Consider the following 27,853-nt stretch of genomic DNA (forward strand, 5'->3'; position numbering starts at 1 on the left):
CACTGGAAATGAAAGAATTAAATCTGTGAAAGTGAGCTCCTCCCCTGCTGGCCTAGGGACACAAGCCAAATTTCATTGAGCAAGGCACCACTGAAGAATGAAAGATCAGCAGCAAAATGTGCTGTGCAGCTGGCTGAACATGCTGGGAAGCTGTGAGTATGAACTGAGGAAAGAACTGGGAGTGACACATCACTTCTCATTCCCTCACAATGGTAGTCACTTTAGCATATGCATTTGTTGTGAGAGAAATTGCTGAAAGCTTTACCTAATTCTGTTCACTGTCATCATGGTCTAAATCCTGTCCTCAAGCATTCTGTTCTCCCAGTCTCTGCTCTTCCTCATACTTTTCCCCATAGTTGCTAAAAGCTTTTCATAAGGATGTAGCAGCTTTAGTGTCAGTGACAGATTCATTCCTCTTTCTATCACCAGCAGTGTCCTAACATTTTCTATTAAATTATTAAGTTTCATCTCAAAATAAACCAGACTTCTGAATCCATTACTTTCCTGGAATATTACTCCAGAACTTACTGTTTTTGTAATTAGGAACCTTCTTTTACTACCCAGCCCAGCTTCATTCATGAGCAGTTTATATTTGCATTTTCTTTCTCCACCTTGAATGTATTTATGAACAGAAATTACACCCTTTCATAGTTTTCATTTTATTAGGGTGAACTATCCACATCTTTCAGTGTCTTCTAACAAAGCACCCACACTGGTGGCATGATGAGATTAGCAGCTCACCCCAGCCTGCTCCAGTCACAATTTACCTTCCAGGAACATGGGCGATAGCGTCTGTATACAATACTCCACAGGAAGTCTCAGAAGTATGTCAAGTGATAAACCCTAAACCACATTTGGTGTTTTTTTGCATGAGCTAGAGCTCTGCAAACCTCCTGTGATCAACCAGCATCCAAGATATTTTTCCTTATAATTAATTTCCAGTTGATGAATATCCAGCTGACAGAATTTCTTTTGCAAATTATTACTTCTTAAAAGCATACCCTTGCAACTTTGTGCTACTGAATTTCATCCTAGTTATATTATTCCTATCCACAAGGCCATGCAGTTTTTCTCATACTTATTCCACTACTTTCCTCTCATGGTAATAATTCCCAAATCTTTTCTATCATTAGATTTCTATCTAATGAAATCTTTTTCATTAGCACATTTCTACATTTAGTGTCATTCTTGACTTGATTATTAAAATCAACCTCAGACTGATTCCTGAGGAATCTCACTATACTTTCTCTACTTGTTCTCTGCTTCTTTGGAATATTCTCAGATATATATATATATGATCCTCATGACTCTATGTACTTGAGTCTATGAAATATCATGAAAAACTCCATGCAGCAATTTAGCCTTTCTGGTTTACAGTTTTCCACAGAAATCATACAACATAGTAGCACTTAGAGAGATCAATTTAGGTAAGAATTGAAGTTAAACTAAAATACATCGGAAGTATGCATCTGCTTAATCACCAACTTTTGATGCTTCTAGAAGACCACACCAGGCCAAAGAGAGGCTAAGCAAATGAGAAGTTCACAAAAGTCTCAAACTACCATCCTCTGTGGGTAGCTATACCTGTACCAGCAACTAAAACCTGATGAAAATACCTGGTTACAATGCCTGTGTTTCAGGAACTTCAGTGAACTCCAGTAGCACCTCTGAGCTCTGTATGCTGCTAGTCACCACACGTACCTTATTATTCCACATGTGTGGAACATTAGAAGAACATGGAATCCTAGCTAAGAACTAATGCTGTCTACATCAGGCCACACTATATCAGAAAAGGCTCTTCCCCTCAGAGCTCTCTAGGGCTGCAGGTTTGTTTTAGGTGCAACTCAAATATCTCATGATAAGGAGTTCAATTAGAAATTAAGGAGCCCCTGTTATCAGCATCAGCACAATGATACAGTTCTTTGCCTGCACCTGATACTTCTATGACTAAAAACAGAAGATGATCCTTGTATAACAGTGCATCTCCTATCATGTGTGAGATATTGAAACCTGAGGTCTTAAACATAGGAATATATAAATCCCTTTTCATTTTATTTCCTTGGAAATGGCACAGTTGGGGGAACAAGTTTCATTTGACTGTCATCTCTTTATCAGTAACACCCAATGTGTGGAAGGTAGAGAAATTTCCTCATCAGGGTGACTGAAGGAGAAGGAAGTCCTACCACTTACAAAAACTGACCACAACAGGTCTGGTTTCTCTTGAATGAAAATTTCATTACTTCAGCTCCTCTGCCTGTTGAACCCACAAGCAGAGCTTTCATCAGTGACAGATCAGATGGGGCCAAGCCCAGCACAATCCTGGAACATGAGGTCAACCACAAGCCTTACACGCCTCTGTGGGGAATCCCAACAGTGCTGGGTGCTGACCAAGATTCTGCCAGGAACACCAGACAGAACTTACATTCTTGTCAGGAGTCAGTTCTATATATATGTAGATATAGACACAGTGTTGCTATGTTCATCCTCAAAACAGGTTTCAGAGTTTTCCCTGTCACAACAACGCATGTCCTTGCTACAATAAGACATCAGAATAATCCCCAAATCCACTGGATAATCCATAATTTCTCTCAGAAACTAAAGTAAAGGAAGTAACAACAAGATGCCTTTTTTCTCTCTAGTTTTGGACAATTTTCACAGAAAATATAATATTGTTTCTTGTCTTAGAAGGTCTAAAATCCTCTTACACAAATATACATGATCAAGCTTTCTTTTTAGCCTTTCTGTCCATCTGCAATTAGACAGTTTTTCTATCCACATTCAAGTGGAGGATCATACTTCAAAACATGTAGTAGGATCCTGGTTGGTGTTACTTCACAAAATCTCCTCCAGCACCTCTCTTTTCCAAGCAACAGAGCCAGGCATCAGAATATACTCTGTTCTACAACGTCATACTCAACAACATGCAATGAGATGTTTCAGTCATTAGCCACTCTCAAATAACCTCCTAATCTTGCTCTCAAGAAGGCAATGACCTTGAGCAAAAATTATTACCAGAGGTAAAAATTCTATCAAAAACAAAAATGAGAAAACTAATTTTATAGAGAGAAAGTACTGAGATCAGCACTGACATATTCTTACCCAAGCTTTCTTGGAAAATTTAACATATATATCTATATCCTCTTCTTGGCAAATGCAAAGAATGAGAAGATAAATTTTAGAATTCAGTAGCAGGCATACTGCATTAAGACAGAGGCATTTTAGAAGTCTGAATTGACAAAAAAAAAAAAAAAAAACCAAAAAAACCAACCAGGTTACATCGCTAGATTAAAGAATAGCAATGGAAACTATGGGTTTTGCTTTATGCTGATCCAGCAGGTCAGACATTTAGGTAAGCTGTCATATTGGGCAATAATCTCCCTTCTGTGCCAACGAGTTGTTAAGGCAGACAACAGTAAGACAAAAATCCAGGTCCCTTTTCTAACGTCTCATCTCCTCACACTTATAACGCGACACTAAATGTACATACTCTGTATTTTAACCAGTGTGAGCTGCAATTCAAAGCTAAAGGCAAAATGCAGAAATCTCTCACCTCAGGTTTCCATGCTTTTGAAGAATCTGAAGCAAGTTAAACTGAGATTCTGAGCCTAGTTTTTGCAGAAACTGCTCTTCTCCATCTCCAGTTTTTTTGTCAAGTTTTTTTGGCAACCTCTCCTTACAAGTAATTTTCACTGAGTCAGGGAGCTTTGGCTTGTTTTTCACCTGGGTGTCCGAAACAGAGCAAACAGTTCTATCTAGCTCTTCATCTTCATCTGCATCCACCTCCTCTTCCTCCTCACCTTCTGTGTCTGACTTGAGGGACAGCTTTGCTGATTCTGATGTGCCTGTAGTAGAGGAGAAATCACCTATGCTAGTTAAAAAAAAAAAAAATTAAGAAGTAGAGAGGACTTTCCTTTGGTTTACCCCTAAACTCTTTTCTGCTAGAAGGACAGAACACCACCATTACAGAACAAAATCTTAAGTATCACTGCCCTATATTATCCTTTCTGTCTTTCTGCTTGTGCATCAAACAGTTGAGAAGCCCCTTTTCCCAATATCAGAAAAGACAGACCAAGATTCTTTACAAATTAAAAAAAAAACCAACCACCACAAAATCAAAGAGACAAAGGCATTTTCCTATATTTTATCCTGATTCTTACATGTTTACTGACACGTATATACGCCCATACTTGACATATATATACACTCATTTTTTGTATTTTGTGTGTCAAATAAACCAAAGCTACAAAATCTAAACTTCCACATGTGTCAATACAGATCATACAGCTTAACATACCAGCAAAAATAATTTTCTAACGTACAGTCTCTCCCACTGTAGTCAGTATCACACAGCTACCAGAAAGAGTTTAGATACTGGTTTTGGGAACAGTCACCTGTGAGGATCATTCGCATCTGTACCCTTGTAAGTTTTTTTAACATCTGTTTGGGTAAGAAGGATTTCTCTTTCCAACTGCTTAGAATCACTGCTGTGTAGGAGAACCAATCTGCAAGGTCCCATCTTTCTCTGAAAAGCCAGAGAACTACAGAGGCACATATACAGTTGAATTTTTCACTCCAAATGTAACCACAAGCTCAGCTCCAAGCAAGTACTGATTCCCTTTAATCATATACACGGCGATGCGGAAAGGTGGGAATGAAATTTTAGGCACTAAAAAACAAGAAGCTCAGAAGAGGAATGAAGTGAAAACTATTAACACTTGAAACCAGAACAACTCCATTCACACACATTACAAATGAAGAAGTCTTTTACTTGTTTTCCTTTGACTAGCTGCTCATCTAAAACTCTAGCCATGCATACCTGATGATCTCATTTGTGCTGCTCTAGCCTTGCCATGACATCGCCGACGCTTCCGTAACTCCAGTGAAATAAGCTTTCTCTCATAAAACAGAGCATGAGAGTCCACAGCTTCCATCCTCATATCCAGCCTTCCATTAAGACCTGCTCTGGGAAGCATAGTACAGAGACATCCCTCAATCTCTCTTTGTACTTCTCTTCCTGATGATACAAGAGACCTAGTAGATCAAATTTCTTCAAGAAACTTTCTTTCCTGATACAGGGAAGAAATATTTATTATCAGTCTAACTCTGCTCTATTTAACCCTACAAATGTTTGCAGAGAGTCTTGCAAGTACTTTACAGAACATCATCTCTCAAAGCCCCAAGATGCACTTATCTACTGTCATGCTTTCGTGATTGAGTAGTATCTGCCCATCAGCAGGTGGACATCAGCAGCAACTCCAAGGCACAATTAATAGGGAAAAGTGAATTTCAAGAGTACAAAACAATGGAGGGGAATGGAAAGAGAGCACATGGACCTCAGTCCAGTCATCTGACCCATTTATATAGATAGTTTGTTCTTCACTATTTGGTCAGAAATAAGAATTTTAATATAATCTAAGTGGAAAATGTCAAACTTTCTACAAGTCCTGCCTAAACCAAGGGATAAGGAGCTCTGTCAGATTTCTTAAGGAAAACATACAAAAGAAACAACTTTCTGCCAGCACACAAAGTTCCAGAAAAGTGCTCTCTATGATTTAAGTGTGAACATCAACAAAAAATTCTTGTTGCTTCATTTATCTTTTAGATCTAACAAACTGAATACATGGGTATATAAAGCCCCAAACCCTCATGCACTATGGGATCTTTTGAGATAACTCAATGATGAGGCTTATAAATATGGCAGGAATACCAAAGCAGGAAGTCTAAGAAGAGCAATTTTAAGGTCCAATCCAAAATGAGCTCTCCACATACAGGTATATGCTTTTCTCACTGTATTTGTTTTTCTAAAATTTCTAAAATCCATATTCTAAAATATGGATTTCAGGTAGAAAAGGTGTTGACCCACAGGTTGAAAGATGAAGTTCTGCAAATTTAAATTTAGAAAATAAATCCAAAGAAGTACAAGTTATTTAATTAAGAAACCATTTACCGGGATCTTCCAGTGATGAAGTCTCTTTTCATCTTGCCCCTATAAACGGAAAAAAAATCAAAAATTACCTTCCATTCTGAATAAGCCTGGATTAAAAAGCCTACATAGTCTATCATATGTACAAAGAAAAGACCAAATTTACAGAGTCACTTGTGAGTACTACGTTAAAGGAGGAAAAAAAAAAAAAAGAGCTCCAAGGAGGAAATCTGAGCAGCTGTACTAGAACTGATGCTTACATTTGTCAGGCTTAAGTTGGAGAAAGTGTCATTTAGAACTATTCTTTAGACACATCCCTGAATGTACACAGAGAAAAAAAAAATTATACACTGCTCATGCAGGAAGAGCTTCTGTAAATATTGTCTCCTTTTTCAGCCTCCTTATCCTTACTTGGTAATTATTTTATAGTGGATCTCAAATTTGGATAAGAAGAACTGTTGAGAAGGAAGGGCATTAAAGATACTTTACATGAGGACAAGCTGTAATGAAACTTGAAATTTGAAACAAAAGGTAAGCAAAGACCACCTATAATCCCTTCATAGAGAAATCTATGTGCTTGAAGTTTTCTCATGTCTATAGCAACCTTTGTACTCCAGTGATTCCCATGACTTTTGTGTGTTGTCCTTTGTATCCCTGGATTCAGAACTATAACACATAAATATGAGAAACCTCCACAGTCATCTCACACACATAGAAGAGATAAGCAACTATCACCACCCCTGTAAATCACAGGCTGATGCTTATTGGATAAGTGAGGAATCAATCCTTTTCACGATGTTTGTGCCCTTTGCCTCTCTCCCAAACAGAAAAGCTTTCTACCTGTCCTTAAACAGACGTGTAGCCAGCATGTAGTTCATTGATGTCTTGTGCTCTAAAAATGATCTAGAAAAACAAAATACAGGATTATCAAGAAAGAGCTCAACACAATGAAAGGCAGCATAACACAGAAATAAATGACCTGTAAAAAACATCCCAGAACTGGATTCAGATGACATGCTGTACCATAACAGAAAAGAGGAAAGGAGGAGAGCTATCTTTTTCAGCTGAAGTCCCTGGTGATGCAAGAGACAGAAAACATTACAGATTGGAAAAATAAAATTCGAAAAGTGTAACATAGTATCACTTTCAGAATGAGTGAGTCCTATATGGCATTTAGGGCCTAATGACAAGACTACATAGTATGCAGCTCTGGGATGTAAAAGCAGATAGCCATAATGGATTATCTGAAAGGAAGACATTTTTATTCTAACAGAAAAGCAACACCAGAAGCAATGTTTGACAGCTTTCCATAGGGTGCAGTTAGGCAAAGCAGCAGCTGATAAAAACAAGGGATCAGAGAAAAGCATCCTCAACACTAAATTAAGCTCTACCAAAACTTTCAATATGTCTTTTTGATTGCCAGGATGGTTGATCTACATATACCCAACATAGAATATCCCTCAACACAGAGCATTAGTGTTAGCCCTACTGGATTTTTATTTTTACCCATAAAGGTCCCATGTTAATGGGGTAGGGAATATCCGGATGAAGCCTCCTCTCCGTTCATTTTCCTCTTTCACTCGTCGAAGAACTTTTATCTGGAAAAAAAAGAAAGAAAAAGAAAATAGCCAGCAAAAGAGATAAAAATAAAAAATGAACCTTACAAAAATCTCTGAGTTTCAGCCAGTGGGCTGGGTACATATGACATTCTTAAAAAATTTTGTCTTGCATTTAAATTCCAAAGGAGCCTATCACTGCTTCAAGCATATAGGTATGCCTGGCATAAATGAGGGCAAGGATAGGACCAGCAGTAAAAGTCAACAATTCTGTTTTAAAACGTATTCTTCTTCTGTCATGTTTTTCATATACATGCACTTGCTCTTTGTTGAGCAAATAACCCCACATACTGAATAAAAGCCAAAGTAAATAAAAGCGATATAATAGGCTACTTACCTCCTCCATGGACAGGCCTACCACAGAGCTGCTGTGCTTTCCTGTTGCTTTTTCCCTGCCTAAGGGCATCGAGCTTTTAACTTCAGCATCACTGGCAGACAGAGGACGGGTTCGCTGTAGAGACAGTGTGAATCCAGGTTTTTCTCTTTCCCCCTCTCAATTTCCTTATTAAAAAAGTTACATTCAAATCCAGGACCCCATTCCCAACAGGATCGACACTCCAGAGCACCACAGCCAGAATTCACAATTCCACACTCCAGCTGTTGAAGAGTCCACACCTCAGACAGCACTAAGTGTGAGCATTCACATCCTTAGATTTTAGCACAGCAGGACTTACAATTCACACATCGGTGCCAGTATTTACGCCCCTGTCCCCTTCCAGGAAAACATGAGACATACTGAAAAGCAAAGTCAGGATGTCATACAGAAAAAATCTCACCCAAGGGGCACTAGAGCCAGCATCCACAGAATCCAGATACACTTAGATTCACACATCAGTGGTACCAGAACCCTGATTCTCTGTTCTAATTGTGTAGCTACAGTAGAACAACAGAACTGTAATTCACTGATTAGATTAATACTGCAGGGAAAAGTTCACTACCTGTTATTCTTTTGTTGCTGTACTGCTAGGATATCAGCTTACTATTTCTTGCACTTAAGAGACAGATCCTGTATATATACACAGACACATTTTTAAAAATTTGAAAAATAATTTGCACACAGTCTCACTAAGCTTATTCTTAACCTGATGGGTAGTTGTGACCTATTCTAACAAAAGGACAGGAATTCAAAATGTCTTCAAATTATCAGGATTATAAAATCTTCAAATCTGAGTAAGACCAAAATCTCTGAACTTATTCTCAAGTACATTTAAGTTAGCCTTAGGCTCAGTTCATTAAAAATAGCATTTAAAGACTCTAGCTGAGAAAGTCTCAGGCATTTATACTAAATTCAAATTTTCTTTTAGCTCTATACTGAGCAAAGAATGCACAGAGGGCATTTTTAATCTAGAAAGAAAAAAAAAGTGACAGAAACCTTAAGCTGGATAAGTCCAGAGGAATATTCCATACTACTCAGACACAAATAAAATCCATGGCACGATCAGGTTGTATCTTTATTTGTAAGGACTATTGGAATTGAATTTCATTCTCTCTATTTAATTAGATATTGCAAGTGGCTATGCGATCTGTACATGAAGCAACAGCAAAAGCAACAGGCATTGCACTACAATAGGTTACACTGCAGTGACTGGCACAGAAAGATACAAAGATAAAACAGACAGACTGTGCCAGCTAAAACATTTTCTTAAGTCTAATTAAAACTGATTTTAAAAAATAAGAGAAAATTACACAATCTGGATGAGAAGGTAGGAGACACAAGCATTTGCAGAAGAAATAAAAATGCCAGTAACCAGACAGGATTGCCTGATGCTGTAGATGATACTAAGCTGAAAGGCTTTAGTCTTTCTTCCTAAGCTTTCCTCCATTTCAAATTCACAGCTCAACAACTTTGTTTCCTCTAAAATCTCCTGATAGGTAACCTTCTCTTAAAAACCATTTCCTGGCACTATCACGACAATCATTATCATGTGAGAACTGCTGCTCAAAGAGATTATTACAGAAATTTTTCATCCTATTAGATGAGCTACTTTACTAAAGGAACACTTGAATACAATGGAGATGATTTCATTAATTACAAACAGAAAATATATGCCTACATATTGCTAGCTCTGGCGCCTACCTGAGAACACAACTACACTGCTGTCAAAATGCTAGAGAAAAACTCTTAACTTTACCAGGCTTCCTGCACAAACACTTTTTTCAGTGTTTCACTACAGAATACCCTCTGCCTGTAGCACAGAAATGTCTCCAGCTTCACAAAGACCTTGTTTCCTCTTTGAACCAGCTTATCTTTAGAAGTATAGATAAATCTAACCGCTCTGGTGTATCTCCAAATTCTGCAAGTATCCCTGGTTCCCACATCATGATTCTAATTTTACTAAGCACTGACAGCTCTTGGCACAAAGATCCTTCCTATTCTCTACAAAACCTCATTATTCAATAAGACTCTTTCCACTAAGCCTCAGCTAAACTTACACAGAATGACATAAATAGCAGTGCATAGAACAAATTAGGTTCTCAAGATGATTCCATCTGTCCTACCTTCCCTGCCTGCTGGGAAACCTTATAAAAAACCAAATTAGAATAATTCCTATTACATTCATGCAGGAAGCCCAGCAGCAAAATAATACCTACCATGTCCCCACACAGCCAGGTGCTTAGAATTGTAAACTAACATTGATTTGTCCATATGGTTTGCATGAAGAGTGCCAAATATGACATTCAGAAAGGCAGATCAGTCTGACTTACGCTAACAACAGTCCATATTTTTCCATTAAATTTAAGAAATCCTTCTTATCTCTATTTTAAGCCAGTTCACTCTCAAATTTTTGCAGTGTCCCTCAGATGACTGTCTCACAGAAAATTATTACTTCTTTTATAGGGCCTCTTGAATTTTGTCTGTGCAGATTCACCTGTGCTTTCCTTATCATTCAGACTTATTCCATCCCCTACAGTACACAAGACAAAAATTCCTCCTCGTCCCTTTTGGTGTGACACTCTTATTTGCTGCTGTGTTTAACAGCTTCTCATTGGTTTTTGCACTTTCCTTTTCAATGCCTACCTACTGTGCTGCCACTGTCTTCATCATTTGATGATCAGAGTGACAGCTTTATCTTTAAACATCTCTATTAATTTCTTCAAAATGCAGTTCAGAAATACTTGTAGTCTCTCAGCGTATCTCACCTACTTTTTTTTTTTAAGTTGCTACTAGTGTTTTAAGTATTTTTCCAACATTTGCTTTTGCCACATAGAAACATATGTCAGTCCATCTTCTTTTGTTGACTTTCCTTCACCCTGCACCTGGCTACTCTAGTCGTAAAATATAGTTAGGGACTAATTGTGCCAAAAGCATTGTACAAGGTAATGTTTGAAAGTGTGTCCCGTATACTGGTGCCGGGAGCTGAAGGGTACTTACCAATCTGGTGTTTGCTGTTTGTGACTGTGCAGACGCAGGACGCTGCAAGAGACACACAGAAAGAATAAAAACCTTTGTGTTATCCAAGACACCATCTCTCTGCCTGAGTAGCAGAGGAGTGGCAAGTACCCTAAGCAAAATAGCATAAGCAAAGGGTGGTGAGGCACTGGAACAGGTTGCCCAGAGAAGTTGTGGATGCCCCATCCCTGGAAGTGTTCAAGGCCATGCTGGATGAGCCTTGGAGCAACCCAGTCTAGTAGAAGGTGTCCCTGTCCACAGCACAGGGGTTGGAACTTGATGATCTCTAAGGTCCCTTCCAACCCAAACCATTCTACGATTCTATGATAACTGAAGTGCAGAGATACAGCTAACGACTTCTGCCATCTCAGTTCAGATCTTCCTCATATCCTGCACAAATGTATCCTGTCCTCATTCCAAACACAGCACTAATCCTAACCTCAGATGTGCTCAGCTGTGCAGAATGCATCTGGACATGCAATTTTCAGAAGCACACAGAAAAGAGCTCTGAACTACGCTACGATGACCAAAATTGATATTTTTGTGAGATAAGAGTCTCTTAGATAAAAATATTTAATAGTTATTAAGCAGAAGCAGACGCTGTCTAGTAGAACTGTTCATAAAACAAAGAGGATTAAAAAAAAGTAATAATCCTGAAATTCCACAAGGAATTCCATTTAAACAGCTCAACAACATTCCAGTTCTTGCGGAGAAACAAAATACTATTTAGCATTCTGAAACAAGCGTAGAAACATCATCAGAATGTCAGAAAGTACCCTGTATTGCTGATCTGGCATCAGGTCCACAAGCAAGACCAGTTTAATGACAGAGGCAGGTTCAAAAGGAAACAATTATCATAGGAGCTTAGATTTTTCTTGTCTTCAGTGGTATTCAGGCTGTCTCCTCTTCTCCAATGCCCAAGAGGTGCAACTGGTGTGAGAAAGGCTTCTCAAGAGACTAATCTATCATTTCCAGCTGTACTACTGACAAGTTCTTCTCTACAGCTGGTCTATACAAAACAGGTCAAGGCCCATTGATTGCTTACAATTAACTAAAAGAGCTCCAACCCAAATCAACAAGATTACAAAGGAAGAAGCTAAATTGTTCATTTCCCTAGAGGGAGAAATGCTCAGAGAGTCAAACCAAAAGAATTGCACAAGAAACTTGCAGTTCAGTCTGCTGAAACTGAGAAAACACAGTAACTATCTCAGGGTAGTTATTCAAGAGAGTCTCTCAAGAGCACTGGTATCAGCATTTCTTTCCCAAGCAACAGTTTTACAATGATTAAAGACAGTCTGTGTGAAAACCAAAACTCAAGACTTCATGAAGGAGGAAAGAAAAACAAAAGAGGTTCAAGGTACGCTTTGCAACTGGGAATTGGAACAGGTATCAAAGATCCAACAATCTGAGATAAAATGCATTAATCAAAGAACAAGTCAAAAGATTTATGAATAATGGAAATATCTAAACACCTATTTAGCCATGGAATTTCCATTTAGGTACATTAGAAAAACATGTTATAAAACTTTATGGCTGCATCATAACCCTGTTCCTATTAAACAGAGGTAGTGGGGACACCTGTCCCAAAAGATAAATTAATCCCACTTCATAACCACTGCTCTCTCACATGAATCTTTGTTCATTTCAACTGGTCAGGCTTTACATCTCTTTGTGGGTTTTTCTTAAGCAAAATAAAGTTTAAATCCTCCTTAAAATTCAATGCTTCCCAGTAGCATAATTTTCTGCGACTGTCTTGTATAATTTTTTTCAGATAAAAGATGTCAAATCATCAGGATCTGATCACATTACTCTAAGAGAGAAGGGTACTTTTTCTGGAATGGTTCCTAATTTATCTGATGTACCTTTTGTCTGCTACAAAGATTACCTATATAGTCAATGGGATCTGTATTGAAACCACTATCTATTAAATTGGCCTTAGAAGTTTTGGACTCAGGCATGCATCCTGTAGATACTCAAATCCCATCTTACCAGCTATTCATCTCTCTCCCAGTGACTAAAGACTCCGAGTTTTACAAGAAACAAAACACTGCAACTTCTCTGAGTCTTCCCTATACTAAAATGGACAGTGTATTGGTACCCTGTCACTCAACAAAAACGACCTATCATTTCCTAACTGAACTTGAGCTACTAAGCCACGTTCATGTCCCTCACAGCAGCTGTCAGGGTGCACCATTTGCCTATTTGCCTGAGGAGAAATGTGTTTAAAGTCCAAGTGATGTATCAGATCTCCTTGCTTTTTGTGAGTGCTCCATTTCCGCAGATATTTATGGAATCCATTTCCTAGCCAAAAACAGATAGAGAACAACTGCCGTTCAGCATTACAGTGTTAAGAAAGCACTAGCTCAGCAGAAAAGGCAATGGGCAGTCACAGCAAGCCACATGAGGCCTCAATCCAATGATCCATGAGAGAGGAAGTGAGAGATTCCATCAGAGTGGGAAAAAAGTCTTAAATTTCAAATGCAAGAAGCTCTTTTGGCCTAGAAGGAGGTCTTGGAGACATTCATAAAGCTCTAGGTTTCTGGAAGCTTGTTACGCACAACAAAATGAAAGCAGGTGAATAACTCAGGTGCATAACTGAGGTGCATCCCCTGAGTCTCTTAGAATCATAGAATGGTTTGGGTTGGAAGGCACCTTAAAGATCATCTAGCTCCAATGCCCCTGCCACGGGCAGGGAACCTTCCACTAGACCAGGGTGCCCAGAGTTCTATCCAGCCTGGTCTTGAACACCTCCAGGGATGGGGATTCCACAAACTCTCTGGACATGTTTCAGTGCCTCACCACCCACACAGTTAAAAATTTCTTCTTCTGTAGTTATGCTAGAAATCTAGATAATCTCACTCACTGCCCCTCTCACCAGTGAGTCAAATTCAATGAGAATGACTTTTTGCCATCCTTCCCACCTCTGGTTTGTTAAAAATCACTTACTTGCATCTTCTGGTATGGATTTCTCCTGACAGATTCAGCTGAATGATAAATGGTCCGGCTTGACCGCTGGCCTGGATCCTGGCACACGAAGCCTATGGGCATCAGGAGCCACATGAGAACTTTCAGACAGGCAAACCCTGACATATAAACCTAGCATTCCTGTTCACAATTTCAGTCTGTACACAACCTTCTTGTCCTGCCCAAGAACCAATAAGGATGCTTTCCATTTCTATACCTTGCTTTGTTTAATCACAAATTGTACCTTGCATTACATTTTTTAAATAAAAACTGTAACTTGCTTCAAAACCACCTTAAAAAGAGTAATGTCTTCAAATATGAAACTGGAGACTCCTAATACCACCTAAGCATCACAGTCAGACAGATTATCCTGAAGTTGAAGTATACACATACCACTTCCCACTGCTACATACAACTGCTTTCCTTAACTGGAGTTTGCCTCCATTATACTCATCTACTAACATGCAGCTCCTAAACCTATCTTTCATTGGTTTTAAATAAGGGAAGGATTGAATGAGCTTTTTGTTACACTTACCTACAAGAGTGAACATATCTGAGAGCATGCTAGCTTTGATCTTCAGGTCCAAAGGAGCATCACTGTCCCCACATGCAACAGAGGACAAGAGAAATTATTTGTCTGGCATTAAATGAGAAGAAAGCATCAGCATCCAGCGTATCTTCCAATACAGTTTCTTTGTACTGATTCTTAACAGAGGCAAAAACAACATGGGAAGAAAACTAGGCAATTTTCACATACATAGGTAAAGATCAAACAGCAACAGATTAATCTGTTTATCCTTTTTCCACATCTTTTAGTGTCCTAATGCACCCATGTACAGCTTTGTTTTAGCTCTGCTTAGCTAAAGACAATTTCTTTGAATGTATCTATGTTACATTTCATGAAGTAGATAAAAGCTGCTGGCATAGAATTCTTAAAAACCACAATTAACTATGTCTCTTTCACATTAAATCATGATTGAGAGATCTACAAAAATAAATCCCCAATTTTCATTAGAGTGCAAGGGTTGGCAGAAGAGTCAAGACAACACTAACTCTTTAGATTTTAGCTAAAGACAATACTAGGCCAAACATTTGAGCCCGAGCATTCATCTACATACTCAATATAATGACTGAACTCTGCTTGGACTCCATAATCTTAAAGCTTCTATCAGCCAAGCAGACTGAAATCCCACACAACAGTCTGTAAAGTTTCAAAATCCATCTATGATGGGAGATTATGAAGTGTTAACAATGATGACAGACTGTGGAAAAGAAATAATTAAAAAGAAATGGAATCCCAGTTGGGCACCTTCAAAACCTATTGCTGCAACAAGTTTGTTTATGCAAAGGAAAAAGCAAAAGATTATCCTCTCTACCAATCAGCAGTGGAACAAATAACCTGCAGGTATCATGAAATCATGCCCTCCTAGGACCATAAGTTTCAACAACAACCATTTCCAGCAAAAGTGTTCATAAGAAACTGGAAATCACTTACCAGGCCAATGATGGAGACAGGTTCACTTCCAACAGCCAGGGTTTGAGAGTGTCATCGATAAGGACATCAAAACCATACAGTTCTGAAAACACAGTAGACACTCAAAGTTCATCTTACTGCATTTTTAAGCATTCAGGTAAGGTGCAACACTAGTCTCTATCAGGTCATTCCTATTAAGTAATTTATGTTAAATCCAGTGAACTCTCTAGGGCTAAACAAATAACATTCCACAAGGAGGACTTTTCACTTCCTCAGAATCAAGATTAAATACATTCTGTCTGTGGGAGAGAGAAGAGAACAAAGAAGGAGTCTTAGGGAAGTATTACATAGAAAAATAAACTATTTGCTGCCCACAAATTGTAGTTAATGCAAAACTCTACTACTTGCTTTCAAGTAGAATTGACACACACAGTAGGTTCAATCTACTTCTTCCACTGGACCCTGGAAACAACAGAACTTCATTCTCCTCTTCACTTTTATTCCCTATATTCATTGTTCCAGTCAGCTAGAGAAAATTTGCTTCTTTCAAGCATCAGTTTCTTTTCAATTATTCCTGTATATTTTCTACAGTATCCCCAAGAGATTACAGACTTCTTGGCAGCTCCATCTACACGGAAAACCTCCCATGGACAACCCGTTAGCTTATTGACAGCTTGCCACTTCGCTGCAAACCACGATAGAAATATTTTTTCTTTAGTGTCTAAAACATTCTACAACATATTACATCTGCTAGATGTGTACTGCTCTACACAGCTCAGACTGAAGCCAGCTTCCCATTCCAAGACTGATTTTAATATCTCACTCTATACACACCTTCTCTCTAGTTTGGAAGGAGTTGCAAGAAGGATGCTACATAAAAATGACTGTAAATCAGAAGTTGCCATTTATGCAATTCCCTCTTCCAGCATTAAGAAATACAGTTAATGAGCACCAGGGCAACTTAGACAATTTTTTTTTTTTTTTTTCAAAACACCACAGAGCAGGGTACAGCAGAATAGGAGGATTTCCATGGACTTAACCAGTTCCATAGTGACTGGTAAAAGCAGTTTGCCATGCTGCTTTCCTTGAATTCTGGCCTTGGCCTCGAGTCACCTGCCTGACGTTAATGCTGGCTCTGGGGAGCTGGACTGCTTGACAAGATCTTCATATGCAGACAGCTGTGCAAAAGCTCATGTATCTTATAATGGGAAGTTAATGAGCTGTGGGGGGGGGGACTTGGAAGGGGAGGAAATGGCAACAGAGTGAGCATTGCGTGCTCACTTTCTAGACTCTGTAGCCAGACACTGAGTGGGAAGCAAAACAGCAGAGACTTAGAGTTGGTTCACTCCAAAGAAATGAGGCTGAATCTGCATTTGGCTCTCTTGCTCCCCAGACAGGAAAGGCTGCAGTAGAGAGGAAAGGAGGAGGTGGGGATTTTAAGTGTAAATATTAGCAAAGCACTTTGACCAGGGGAAACTTCTGATGATTTTAATACGTTATTTCAGAATACAATCTCTGATTTGGTGAAGACCCACAACTCTTAATGGCATAGAAAACTCCAGTGGATAGGCAGCTCATGCCCAAGACAGAGAAGCCAATGAGTGGGCCTGTGGCAGCTGCTGATCTACAACCTCCTAGCCCCAGTCAGGAAGCAGCACATTTTGTTTTGACTAGCTGTTGCTTCTTTTGCTGCTGGCCATTCCCTTCCTTTGCCCCTCAAAGAATCTTTGCTACATTTTGGCTCCTCTGACCTGGTCCTCCTCTCCCACACAATTCTCTTGCAAATCACTTGCTCTTTAAACTTCCATTTTTTCCCACCCAGTTACTCACTCTGTCCACTTTTACAAATACACATGGGAAACCTCTTGACCTCAGCTAGCCCCGACCATGCTGCTAGAGCTTTACATTCCTTTCCCTTGTGTCTGCCTTGTTTATTAGGATAGTAAGCTCTTCAGGGTATCCCTGTTGACTCAATTCATCAGACTTCTAATGTCATCTGCAATGCCTCAGGGTCTCCTAGGAAGACTCCACTGATGCTCCATAATGCCCCAAGGTTTATGTATTCTAGGTCATGTCTACAACCCCTAGACAGATGTCTCTGCTACCTCACAGCACCAGGAGCTATGCAATATCCATGTTCTGGAAACAGAATCAAGCCTCACAGGTTCCACATAGGACTTAGCACAAAAATGTGCTTAACAGTCAGAAGTTTACATAGAAATATGTCCTTGGCCCTCTTCCACACTTAGAAAAGACACTACCTACATTAAACACAGAAGAAAGTAGTAGTATCCTTTCCACTATGAAACTCCACTATCATTTGTAAAAATAAATACATAGGCAGGACAAAGATGTGGAGTCACATGACCATAGCAAGATCAAAAGTATATCCTCTGCAATTACCACCCTAACCAGGACTGTCATTTCCCTCTGTAGAGAGAGTAAAGAAAACAGAATGACTGAAAAATATGCTTCATTCTGTGGCGACAGTACGTTCATAACATCCCACCTACCCACCTAGTGCCACTGTTGTTAGTCAGAGAAGAAAAGAAGAAACCAAGATACCAAGTTTCCACAGTGCCTTCCCTTGCTCCCCTCCTCTTGCTACTACAATCCACAAAAACATGTTTCACCACTGCAGTTTGCTGAAGAGACTGGAATTATATCTGAAGGTACCAGCTGTTGCCAAAACACAGCAGAACAGCCTGCCTCTCCCCTCTAACCCCCATAGAGAAGGCATTGCTGACCAAGCTTCCCATCCTCCCAAAAGAAGGCCTAGCTTCAGACTGAAGTCTAACGGCAGCAGTTCAGCCAGAGATTTTTTTGCCAGTAACATAATTTAAGACTAAGAGGAAGGCTAGAGATATGGTCTCAAGCTTTTTGGTTCTGATAAACTTCCATGTATTCCAAGTTTAACTTATAATCCTGTCCAAGACTGCACTGGCACTCCCTTTCACAAAATATCCCCAAAGAATTTGTTATTCTCTCTAAGTCTAGAAAGTAAGTCACAAGTGATAGCATGGTAGCACAAACAAATTTTTCATGATTTTGCATAGAATGAATAAACTCAGTTCCTAGGGGGTCACTGTAATTCTGGTCTTTGTTTGCAGTTTGTTCCCTGGGGAAAAAAGCAGCTTTACTGCAAAGTACATATTTTGCAACTGAATGGAGATAACCTGAAGTTATGAAAGGACACACACAGAGTGAAAAAAAAAATTGCAAAGCAGGCATCTCCTCTGGTTTTATAATAAAAACCTGATCATCTGATTTTATGCAAAAGCATATTTACAGACATTCCTAATGCAAGGAATTACATCTTTGCCACTGGAATTCAGGTCTTCCCTTTTTCCTTCCTACTTCTGTGCTTATGTAAAGGTATCCTGCAGGCTGTGCTTACAGACAACATGAATAAAGGTGTTAGAGAAGATAACTGTGCTACGATTTCATCCAAAGCAACAACCAGTCAGTGCCAGGGAGAAAAACTTGCAAGAGTACAGTGATGGTCATACTGCTTTGCTGAACATGCTGCCAAAATTAAGGCTTCAGAGACTACACAGTATTTTGTAAATCAACCCCAATCCTTTCACCTTGTGATGGTACAGTACCTGTTTCAACTCAGCTACAGGGACATGAACAAATCTACATGTTGGGGGCTATCACAGTCAGGTCCTAAATCATTCCTGTTACTCTTACAAAAGACCTGCATAATAATTTATGCTTTGATAAGCAAGAGGCCACACTGTCATATCAAGTAATAAAACAGAAGACTCTACTCTAGACACTAAAAGCTTTGGGGAAAGTACTGATGCTGTAGTCTTGTGCAGGAATTTGCCTTGCACTCTAACTAATACAGCTTAATTCCCTTTTTTATAGAGCTTTATTTTAACAGATAAAGGTTTTATCTCAAAGTATTATGACAGGAAAGGATCTAGCAAGAGGGGACAAAATTATTCCACATGTTGTTGTTCTTGTCTACACCATGAGATGCAGCCTGCATCTGCCAGAGTTTGTCATACTAGCTTGGCCAAATGTGTGATTGCCTCACTTTTGTGCACTATAGGTAACCAGAGAAGGCCCATCACTCATGACTTCTCAACTTTCTTTCTTTCTACTGAAGCCTGAAGGACACTTAGTCCCATTCCAAATAAAAGTCTTCAGAAGTTGATTAACTTCAGAGTACATACATAGAGTCATAGAATAACTCAAGTTGGAAGGAACCCAAAAGGAACACCAAGTTCAACTCCCTGCTCCTTGCAGGATTACCTTAGACTAAACCATATGACTAGGAGCATCATCCAAACACTCCCTGAACTCTGACAGGAGTTCTGTTGTGATCACTTCCCTGAGGAGCCTGTTCCAGTGACTGACCACCCTCTCAGTAAAGAGCCTTTTCCTAATGCCCCATCTGAACTTCCCCTGATGCAGCTTCATTCCATTTTCTTGTGTCCTATCACTGGTCACCAGAGAGTAGATCAACACCTCCCCCTCCAGTGCCCTCCTTGAGAAAGTTGTAGATTGCAATGAGGTCACCCCTCAGACTTTTCCGAGATCAACAAGCCAAATGACCTCAGCCACTCCTTGTCAGTCCTGTCCTCAAGACCTTTCACCATCTTGTCTGTTCTCCTTCTACATAAACCACTACTTTCTCTGGTGAAGAGAAGATTACAGCTGATCTGAGCTCATTACCTATACCAAAATCAGACTCAGAATCATCCTTCAACTCTGAAATCAGAAAAGCTAATAAGGCCACCTTCAAGGCTAACATCCAAGAACAGGAGTCTTGGTGCAAACTGGGTTGCCTTTATAATCCTAATCTTACTGGGTAAATAAATTATCACCCACGAAAGAGAAACATTTTCAACCCAGTGTGTGATATCATAGTTAGCAAAGAGGTTAATATCCCAGAAACCATTTTTGGACATCATTTAACTTCCCTTATGACACAGAGGAACATAAGAGTAGATGTGCAGCTGCTTGGTCCTCCACAAACTTAGGTGCCTAAATTAACAAAATATAGTAGCAGGTAGATCAAAATAAAAGTCAGCTGACTCCATAGATAGATGGGTACATGAGGCAAAGGAGAAAGAGAGAATCTTTCCTGACCTTATTACCCCACATTCTTCTGATTTTAAGTTCCTAAACTCCAAGAACCTTAGCTGCAAGAAAAATGGGAGACAAGAATAATCTGGTGTTCCTTACTTTCGTGTTCTTGTCTATCTGCCAAAGACCTTATTGTCACTACAAGAACCAGTATCAGCAGATACTACATTTCTATAGTAGCTATGACTAAAAGACCTATTCTTTGACGTAATTTTACCTCTTCAAATTTAACACAACTGTCAGCTGAGCCTGAAGATAAAGTTACATGACAAAACCTACTTTGCTCATTAGATTATCAAAATACCTGTCTTGAAAGGTACAGACCTCCTGAATCCGATCATAGCTAGAGGACTCTAAGGACAACCTTTTTCAGATTCCAAATGGCATCTTTACATACCAGCTTTAAAGCAAAGACTGATGGTAAGGCTATAAAAATAGAACAGATTAAGCTTTGCAAAAAAGGTAAGGGTGGGGAATCTCTGTTCATGTGGCATGTCATCTAAGAAAGCAGAAAAACATAGGGAATATGCATGGTATATGTATGGCTGACCCAAGTCACTATACAGGGACTTAACCTCATGTCAAGCAAGTGTATACAGAAATTCCTTAAGAACATCAAACTTTTAGTGCTCTGCAAAAGTCATCATGGAACAGGTCAGCACTACAAAAGGCTTCCCCCAAATAGGTCAACTGCTACTACTAAGAAAAGAAAACGTTCATGAAGAACAGCAACCATAGGTGGTTGAGAAACTGGTGATTAGATACAATGTAGACTTTTTTAAGCATTTAGCTCCAGGTCAGCACCACTCAAGTAGTACAATAGATTATTGTTTGTTCTATAGCATCTTAATGTAAATGTGATTACAAGCATAAGCCTGACCAATTTGGCCTTAGGACACAGAAGCAGCTAAATAAGAAACTCATTGCTTTAGTGGGATCAATACGCCCATTACCCTACCCTGGCTTCTTGATTGCAGAATAGCTCAAGTGTCACAGCTGGCTTGACTAGAACTGTGAACGAATCAGGGGACTTAAATCTATTGCTTTTTCAGGCTCATGTTTCAGTGAGTGCAGAAAATCCAGTGCTACACTGGATGCTGACAAAAATACGTGCTGCACACAAGTGCCTTCATTTCATGCCCTGCTAAACCATCCTACAGGGAGATTTTTCAGACTGACTGAAAGTAGGCCTCACTGCCTTTTCTAGCCTACCCAGAAGTGCTTACTTCAGGAGGCAGAATAATGCAGTCTCTAATTGGCTTGGGCATAAGCATCGCTATTGTACCTCCTGTTCCCACACTGAGACGTCACATCCCTCGATGTCAGTGCAAAATTTAGCTTTCTCTTAAAGAAGGCTTCAGAGGTAACCGACAACTCAACTGCTTACCAACTTCAGGACAATGCAGTGGTTTGGAGACCTGCAGGATACTCTCCTCTGGAGATACTTACTCATTAAGACAGGCTTTACTAGGAGCTTAATTTTACATGAGGTATTATTAGCTAATTATGAAGAACAAAATAGAGGTTTGAGATCACTTGGTTAATAACAGTGCATGAACAAGGCAACAAAATCATGTAGTACTTGCACTGCTTTCTGTGATGCACTTCAGAAGACCAAAACTGAGCATCCCAAGTCTTCTGAAAACTGATTATTACTAGAATGCAGTAAACAGCCCACATTACATAGCCAAAATGGGACTCACTACAATCTTTCCACAAAGTGTCAGCAGCACTCCACTTTGGCATTAGAAAAAGAATCATCCTGACCTACCACTCTCACTTTCTAGGCAAGCATTGGTAGCTGAAATCAGACTATCTTCCCAGTCTTATTTTAGAAAATGAAGAAGGCATGAATTAATTCTTTTCCTTTAAATATAGAAAACAAGTACATTACACACTAAAACATCTACTTGGAAAAGGACTGAAGGGACCACTAAATTGTTGAAGTGGTCAACCTCATCTACATAAATAATAGTTATCATTTAATTTTTAGCAAGAAGGTGGCAATTGTGCAGGAATCCTATTCCCTAGAATAGCTTTATAAAAACTAGAGTAGAATACACAGTTATATTTTTTAGAAGTTTTCCAAACAAGGCCCACCTCTGCATCTGAATCTCAGAGAAGGTTTCTGAAGTCTGAGATACTTTTCAAATGATCAGCCCTTCTCAGGGCACACATGGTTCGCACCCAGAATGAAAAAAGAAAACAAAAAGACTTGTGAGACTCTGCATGCTGGCCTTGAAATCTTCATTCCCAGTTTTCTCCTTCACATTAACAGCTATGCACTGAGCCATTCTGAACATCTCCAAGTAGAAAGTGTCTTTTTTTACAACAGGGTTAAAAGTGGCACAACCAAAGAGTGTCAGAACAAGAAACACTGATGACAAATGAGCCATGCAGCATGACAACAGTTCAAATCCTGGGACAAGGACCACCACTTTTAATTGTGGGGGAAGGTGGCAAAAAGTACTGAGCTCTGGAAATGCCTAAGGCTCCCTAGGGAAGCAGTATGGCTCCTACTTAAGCTCTCTTTCCTGGGAAGCTCTTAATTTATGTTTACACTGAAATAGATGGAACAAAACAGTTTATTTGTGGGGGAGCATCTAAGAGGGTGGTTAGTGCAGCCCTGGGGAGGCAGCAGGAAGTGGGATAACCTCAGAGCCAGGCCCAGTAGAAAGTACACGAGGAACATTTGTTTCCACATACACAGCTCAGAGGAACTGAGAGACACAACTGAGGGAGGAAAAGGGAGAAGCCAAAAAAGAGGTAGTTAAAGTTTCTTTGGTGTGCTTATTTTTTTTAAAATCCTGTTGTCGATAGTTCAGCAGTAACCAAAAAAGTGCTATTTCACTGAAACTATTATTTAATTCACAAATCTCCATGCATGACAAGGTCCTTCAACTTCAAACAAAGACATCAGGTTCTGTCTCATCACCTCCACATATCTAAAGATAACAGCATTTATACAGGAGTGTTGAAAGCTACAAAAGTGTCAGTATCTAAAAGTGCAGTGCAAGGACCACATAAATGGATTTACTTTACCTGTTGCAGCTAATTTACCTGATACCTAAACACAGGATAGCTTAAGCCAAGCTTGGCTTTCGGTTTAAGCATTGACTGGGACTCCATCTTTGTGCATGTATCCACATGAGCAAAGGATAGCTACGAGCAGAAGGAGGCCTTTTCAGGGAAGGCTGGGAAGCAGCCACTGGAAAGTGGGAGAAGGCACACTGTGGTACCAGCCGCTGCTTTCTGGACCTCGTCCCAGCATCTGCTGCCAGCGAGCTCTCAAATCCCTTTGCCAGCACATAGTTGTGCATCCAGCGCCTGCCAGGAATGGGCTCTGACGCCACCCTGCGGCGGTCTCGCACACGCACAAACCATTCACCACCACCATCATTCCAGGCACCGCGTTTCACGTTTCTCCCAAGTCGTCAGACGCACGTAGGAAAATGCAGAACTACATCGTGTCAGGTGGTACAATGGAAAATATAAATGCTGTAAAAGTTGTTTAATCACCCAACAGCAATCCTTTGAGAGGGCACTAGTGGGTCAGTAACTTCAACTTTCCAGCACTTCCCCAGTTGCCTTTCAAGTCCTTTTTCATCATCCCATTTTCATTTTCTAGCACGAGATTTTGATGACTGACAATGGTACAGGGTCAATCAAGATCCAACATCCCCTGCCCTCACAGAGGCCTATGAGAAGAAATAAAACCAAAGCAGTTTCCAGCTTCCTAGCATTATGAATTGCATATTTCTCTAGCATCACAAAGCTGCAAGTTTCAAACAGTAGTCAAGAGCCAATCAACAAAGATGTCCCCAATGCCTTACCAAAGCAGCTGCCACGATGTGAAAGAAAACTTTTACAAGCCGAGGCAATGGACAGCTCAGCAGAAACTACAGTCTTGATAATCAGGTCTTCCACATTGGCCATCAGTGCTGCAAGGAGGGGAGGGGAGAAAAAAAAGGAAAAAGTAGATTGTGAAGTAAAATAAAACATAATATCTAGAAAGGCATGAGAATATGCGTATGGACAGATACCTCTGTGAATCAAAGCATGTAAGAGCCTATGGATGACAAAGAAATCCATGCAAGCATAAGTATATAGATACATGCAAAAGTATGCTAGTGCAAAAATACTCACAAATGAGAATGATAAATGTACAGTGTAGGTAAGCAGAAACATATGGCAAATACATCAGCACAAGTCAGCTGGAATATGGCCACTGCCCACTCAGCGTATCAGGAAGGATTAAACAAGAGTGGGTTAGTGAGATAAACCCTTAAATTACAAAAAATAAGCCATAGTCTCCAAGATATAAAATTTTTTCTTGTGGACTTTTATAAAATAACTGTTCTGTGATGTTGCACCTTCCTCTAAAGCAGCTGTTTCTATACCAAAGTTCATAAATCTTTTCAAAATTACATGACTGGTGACAGCTTCCAGTCCTGCTGACCCATAGATAACCTGCAGTAAGAAAGCACTCTGTAGCTCCTGCAGGAGCCTATGAAGAGAGCTCAGGAACAGGAGTCTAAGCAGACAGAGGGAGCAAAAGGCAAGAAATGATGGACATTAGATGCAGACCTGGATTCTACACTGGACTTGGGATGAGTCATGCGACAGAAAGAACACCACACTTAGTTTCTGTTTTCAAGGACAAGCAGTAGAGAAGCGAGAGGAGGGAATGAACAAATACTGGAGTCCTGCTCTCAAAAGTTACTGGGATGAAAGGACATCTTCCCCACCCCCAAAGGAAGCACAAGCAACTCCACACAGACATTTGGTAATTCCTGCTTCAAAGAGCATGTTCTACAAACCACTTGACTAGAGAGTTTACTTTAGGCCTACAATTGCTATTTCTCATGCTCAGAGGATGACATGCAGGGACCTGAACAATTACAGGAGCATGCAAGCAAATTCAGATGTGAACTTCTGTGCTAGAAGACAAGTGAAGCCAACACAGCATGGAAACATCACAGTGCACATAAACATTCTAGAGCACAGAAACCTTGCCAGACAAGACAAGGCCAGCACGTTCCAGCCAGCATTCTACCTCCCTATTACCAGAACCAGATGCATCAGAAAAAGGTGCAAGAAGCCTTTTAATGTGTAGTTAAAGAAACCTGTTTGCATTGCTCAGCAGTTTACTTAATAATTAGGAGGGTACATTTTATATTTCGGGTTGGGGTGAGGTGTGGAAATGTATCAATATAAATACCTATGTGCTCACAGCTTGCTGCATACATATTGTGCGAGTGATTGGACAGCCATGCACGCACATGATGGAGGAAAAAGCCTACTTCCATCTGAAAGCCAGATTCAAACCCCTTTCTCCAACATCTAAGTGTTCCCTGGCAACATTTGCAATATGGGCCATAGCTGCTATCAGTAGTTTAACTGATGCCTCAGTATCACAGGTAATTCATCCCTTAAAGGATATACCCGGATTCTGCTCTGCAGATGCATTTACTCCCAGCAGACCTGGCAAAGGTGTGGAAGAGGGAGCTATTTTATATGAAACACAGACTGAAATGAAAACACTCAGCAAAAACCTGAGCCATGGAAAGATGACACCACATCCAAGAGTCATTCAAACTGGCATAGTTCTCCAGAGGTTGGTCACTCATCAGACTGAACAGGCCATGGGAGCAGTAGAGGGAGGGAAGCTTTTAGAAGGAATGGAATGACCTTAAGAAACGGGAAATGTAGGTAAAACATTAAGAAACACACTCTGAGAAAGTCTCAGAATACTATTTGCAAAAAGGAAGGGGTTAGGCCTCATCTCTGGGAATTAGGAATAAATGCATAGCTCTAATGCTAGAATAAGGAACAATGCTTCCCTCCACCCTTCTCTGGTGCTAACTGGGACTCACTGGGGCTCTTCCTTGACTTTTTAGGGTTCACACTAGTGAGATGATTAAGATTCAACAAAGGAATAAAAGAACAAGATCTGTACTGACCTGCAGTGTCTCTCCCCTCTTGTTTTAAGTACCTCAGCATTGCACTCATGCTCCACTTGTTTCCATAATCCTCTACTTCAGGATCATCACAGCTAAAAATAAAAGAAAAAAGCAGATTGACAACACTGGCCTACCTCTATGGATCAGCATTAAACCAACTTAGCTAAATTGACCAAACCTCTAGAGATCAAGTTCCATTTTTCAGCCAAGTACCTGACATAATCTCCACTCTTCTTATTGACACTGTAGTTGGTCAGATGCATGAACTGGTTTTTAATGTTCTTAGATGCCTGGTCATACCTCACTGTTGCAAACCTGTAAAGAGGGATAAAGATTCAGAGTCTTTCTTGAACAAGTGGCATGCTTGCTAGATACAGCAAGCATGTCACTACAGACCACTACACAGACCACTCATCAGCAACAGCTAGGGACAGAATGTGTGCAGTGAGACTTTATTAAATGAAACCTCTCCACACAAAAAAAATATAGTTCATCCTCAAGGGACACATCCAGGTGCATTTAGTCTGTTTTTCAATGTCTTAGAGAAGGAAGTTTTTTCTCCTAGGAGCTTTCACAGTTTAACAGTGTACATATCATGCTAGACATTTTTTTTTGACTTCTTAAATTCGTGGTCCCTGGATTTTCTGGCCAAATAGGCCACTTTGCTTTAGACAGTAAATGTCACAATAGGACCTACCATGAATTCTTAAGATCCACTGGTTCTGGGAAACACACACATTTGGAGCAATCACACTACGTAGGCATACCACATTCAGTATTTCCTGAAGTCTCATACAGGCATAGGTCAGTTTTTGTGTACTCTATATGGACATCTTAGGAAAGAGTGGAAACATTTCTACCATCAACAACTACACAGCCTACAATTGCCAATCCACTTTCTCAAGAGGCATCCAGGAAACCAGATACAACCTAAAAGCCAGACCAATTTGTCCAATAAGGCAGCATCTGCTCCAAGATTCTGTCATTCTTAGGGACTATGCAGCCCTGCATATCTCAAATATGTCACCTAGCTGAGTACAGGGAAAGGAATTGTAGGAAAGATCACAATGAGGAGCAAGACACTGCTACAAGCTTATCTGGGCTCCATATGAACGCTGCTACAGCCAACAATTAGACAGTAAAATCAGCCTGTTTACTGTGGAAACAGTGGTAACCTCCTGATTGAAAGGTATTACCTATACTGTAACCAAGGACTCCACCACCACTCCCTTAGCCATGCACTAATGTTTGTGTTGAAATCAATCAAATAATTGATTCAACTGAAAAATAGCTCAGGAATTTTTTTTTTTTTGAGGTGCAGGCAGAGGGTATAGAATGTAAAAGGGAGAAGGATGACAAAGAACAAAGCTAGATCAGCTCCCTGATCTGGTTACAAAGTTAAAACTTTATAAGCATTTTTTC

At 39.9% G+C, this 27,853-nt stretch overlaps 1 protein-coding gene across 9 annotated transcripts in view; it reads right to left on the bottom strand.

Annotated features, from left to right (window-relative positions):
• Positions 1-27,853, bottom strand: part of TTLL5 (tubulin tyrosine ligase like 5) — a 152,193-nt gene that overhangs the window by 100,385 nt on the left and 23,955 nt on the right. For all 9 annotated transcript variants that reach the window (XR_007631432.1, XR_007631431.1, XR_007631433.1 and 6 more), the window contains 13 exons: positions 26,645-26,746; positions 26,432-26,523; positions 24,302-24,409; positions 15,390-15,471; positions 14,430-14,491; positions 13,877-13,968; positions 10,913-10,954; positions 7,877-7,990; positions 7,430-7,521; positions 6,764-6,826; positions 5,948-5,986; positions 4,817-4,962; positions 3,551-3,842 (listed from right to left, as the gene is read on the bottom strand). Coding sequence is in view for 6 of the 9 variants with exons in the window: in XM_050335280.1 (XP_050191237.1) it covers positions 3,551-3,842; positions 4,817-4,962; positions 5,948-5,986; positions 6,764-6,826; positions 7,430-7,521; positions 7,877-7,990; positions 10,913-10,954; positions 13,877-13,968; positions 14,430-14,491; positions 15,390-15,471; positions 24,302-24,409; positions 26,432-26,523; positions 26,645-26,746 (1,326 nt within the window). In the remaining 3 variants the exon portion in view is untranslated. The remainder of the gene's footprint in view (positions 1-3,550; positions 3,843-4,816; positions 4,963-5,947; positions 5,987-6,763; positions 6,827-7,429; positions 7,522-7,876; positions 7,991-10,912; positions 10,955-13,876; positions 13,969-14,429; positions 14,492-15,389; positions 15,472-24,301; positions 24,410-26,431; positions 26,524-26,644; positions 26,747-27,853) is intronic.

Source organism: Myiozetetes cayanensis, unplaced genomic scaffold, assembly GCF_022539395.1.
Source record: "Myiozetetes cayanensis isolate MyiCay16 unplaced genomic scaffold, myiCay2020 scf6-25, whole genome shotgun sequence".
Lineage (NCBI taxonomy): Eukaryota > Metazoa > Chordata > Aves > Passeriformes > Tyrannidae > Myiozetetes > Myiozetetes cayanensis.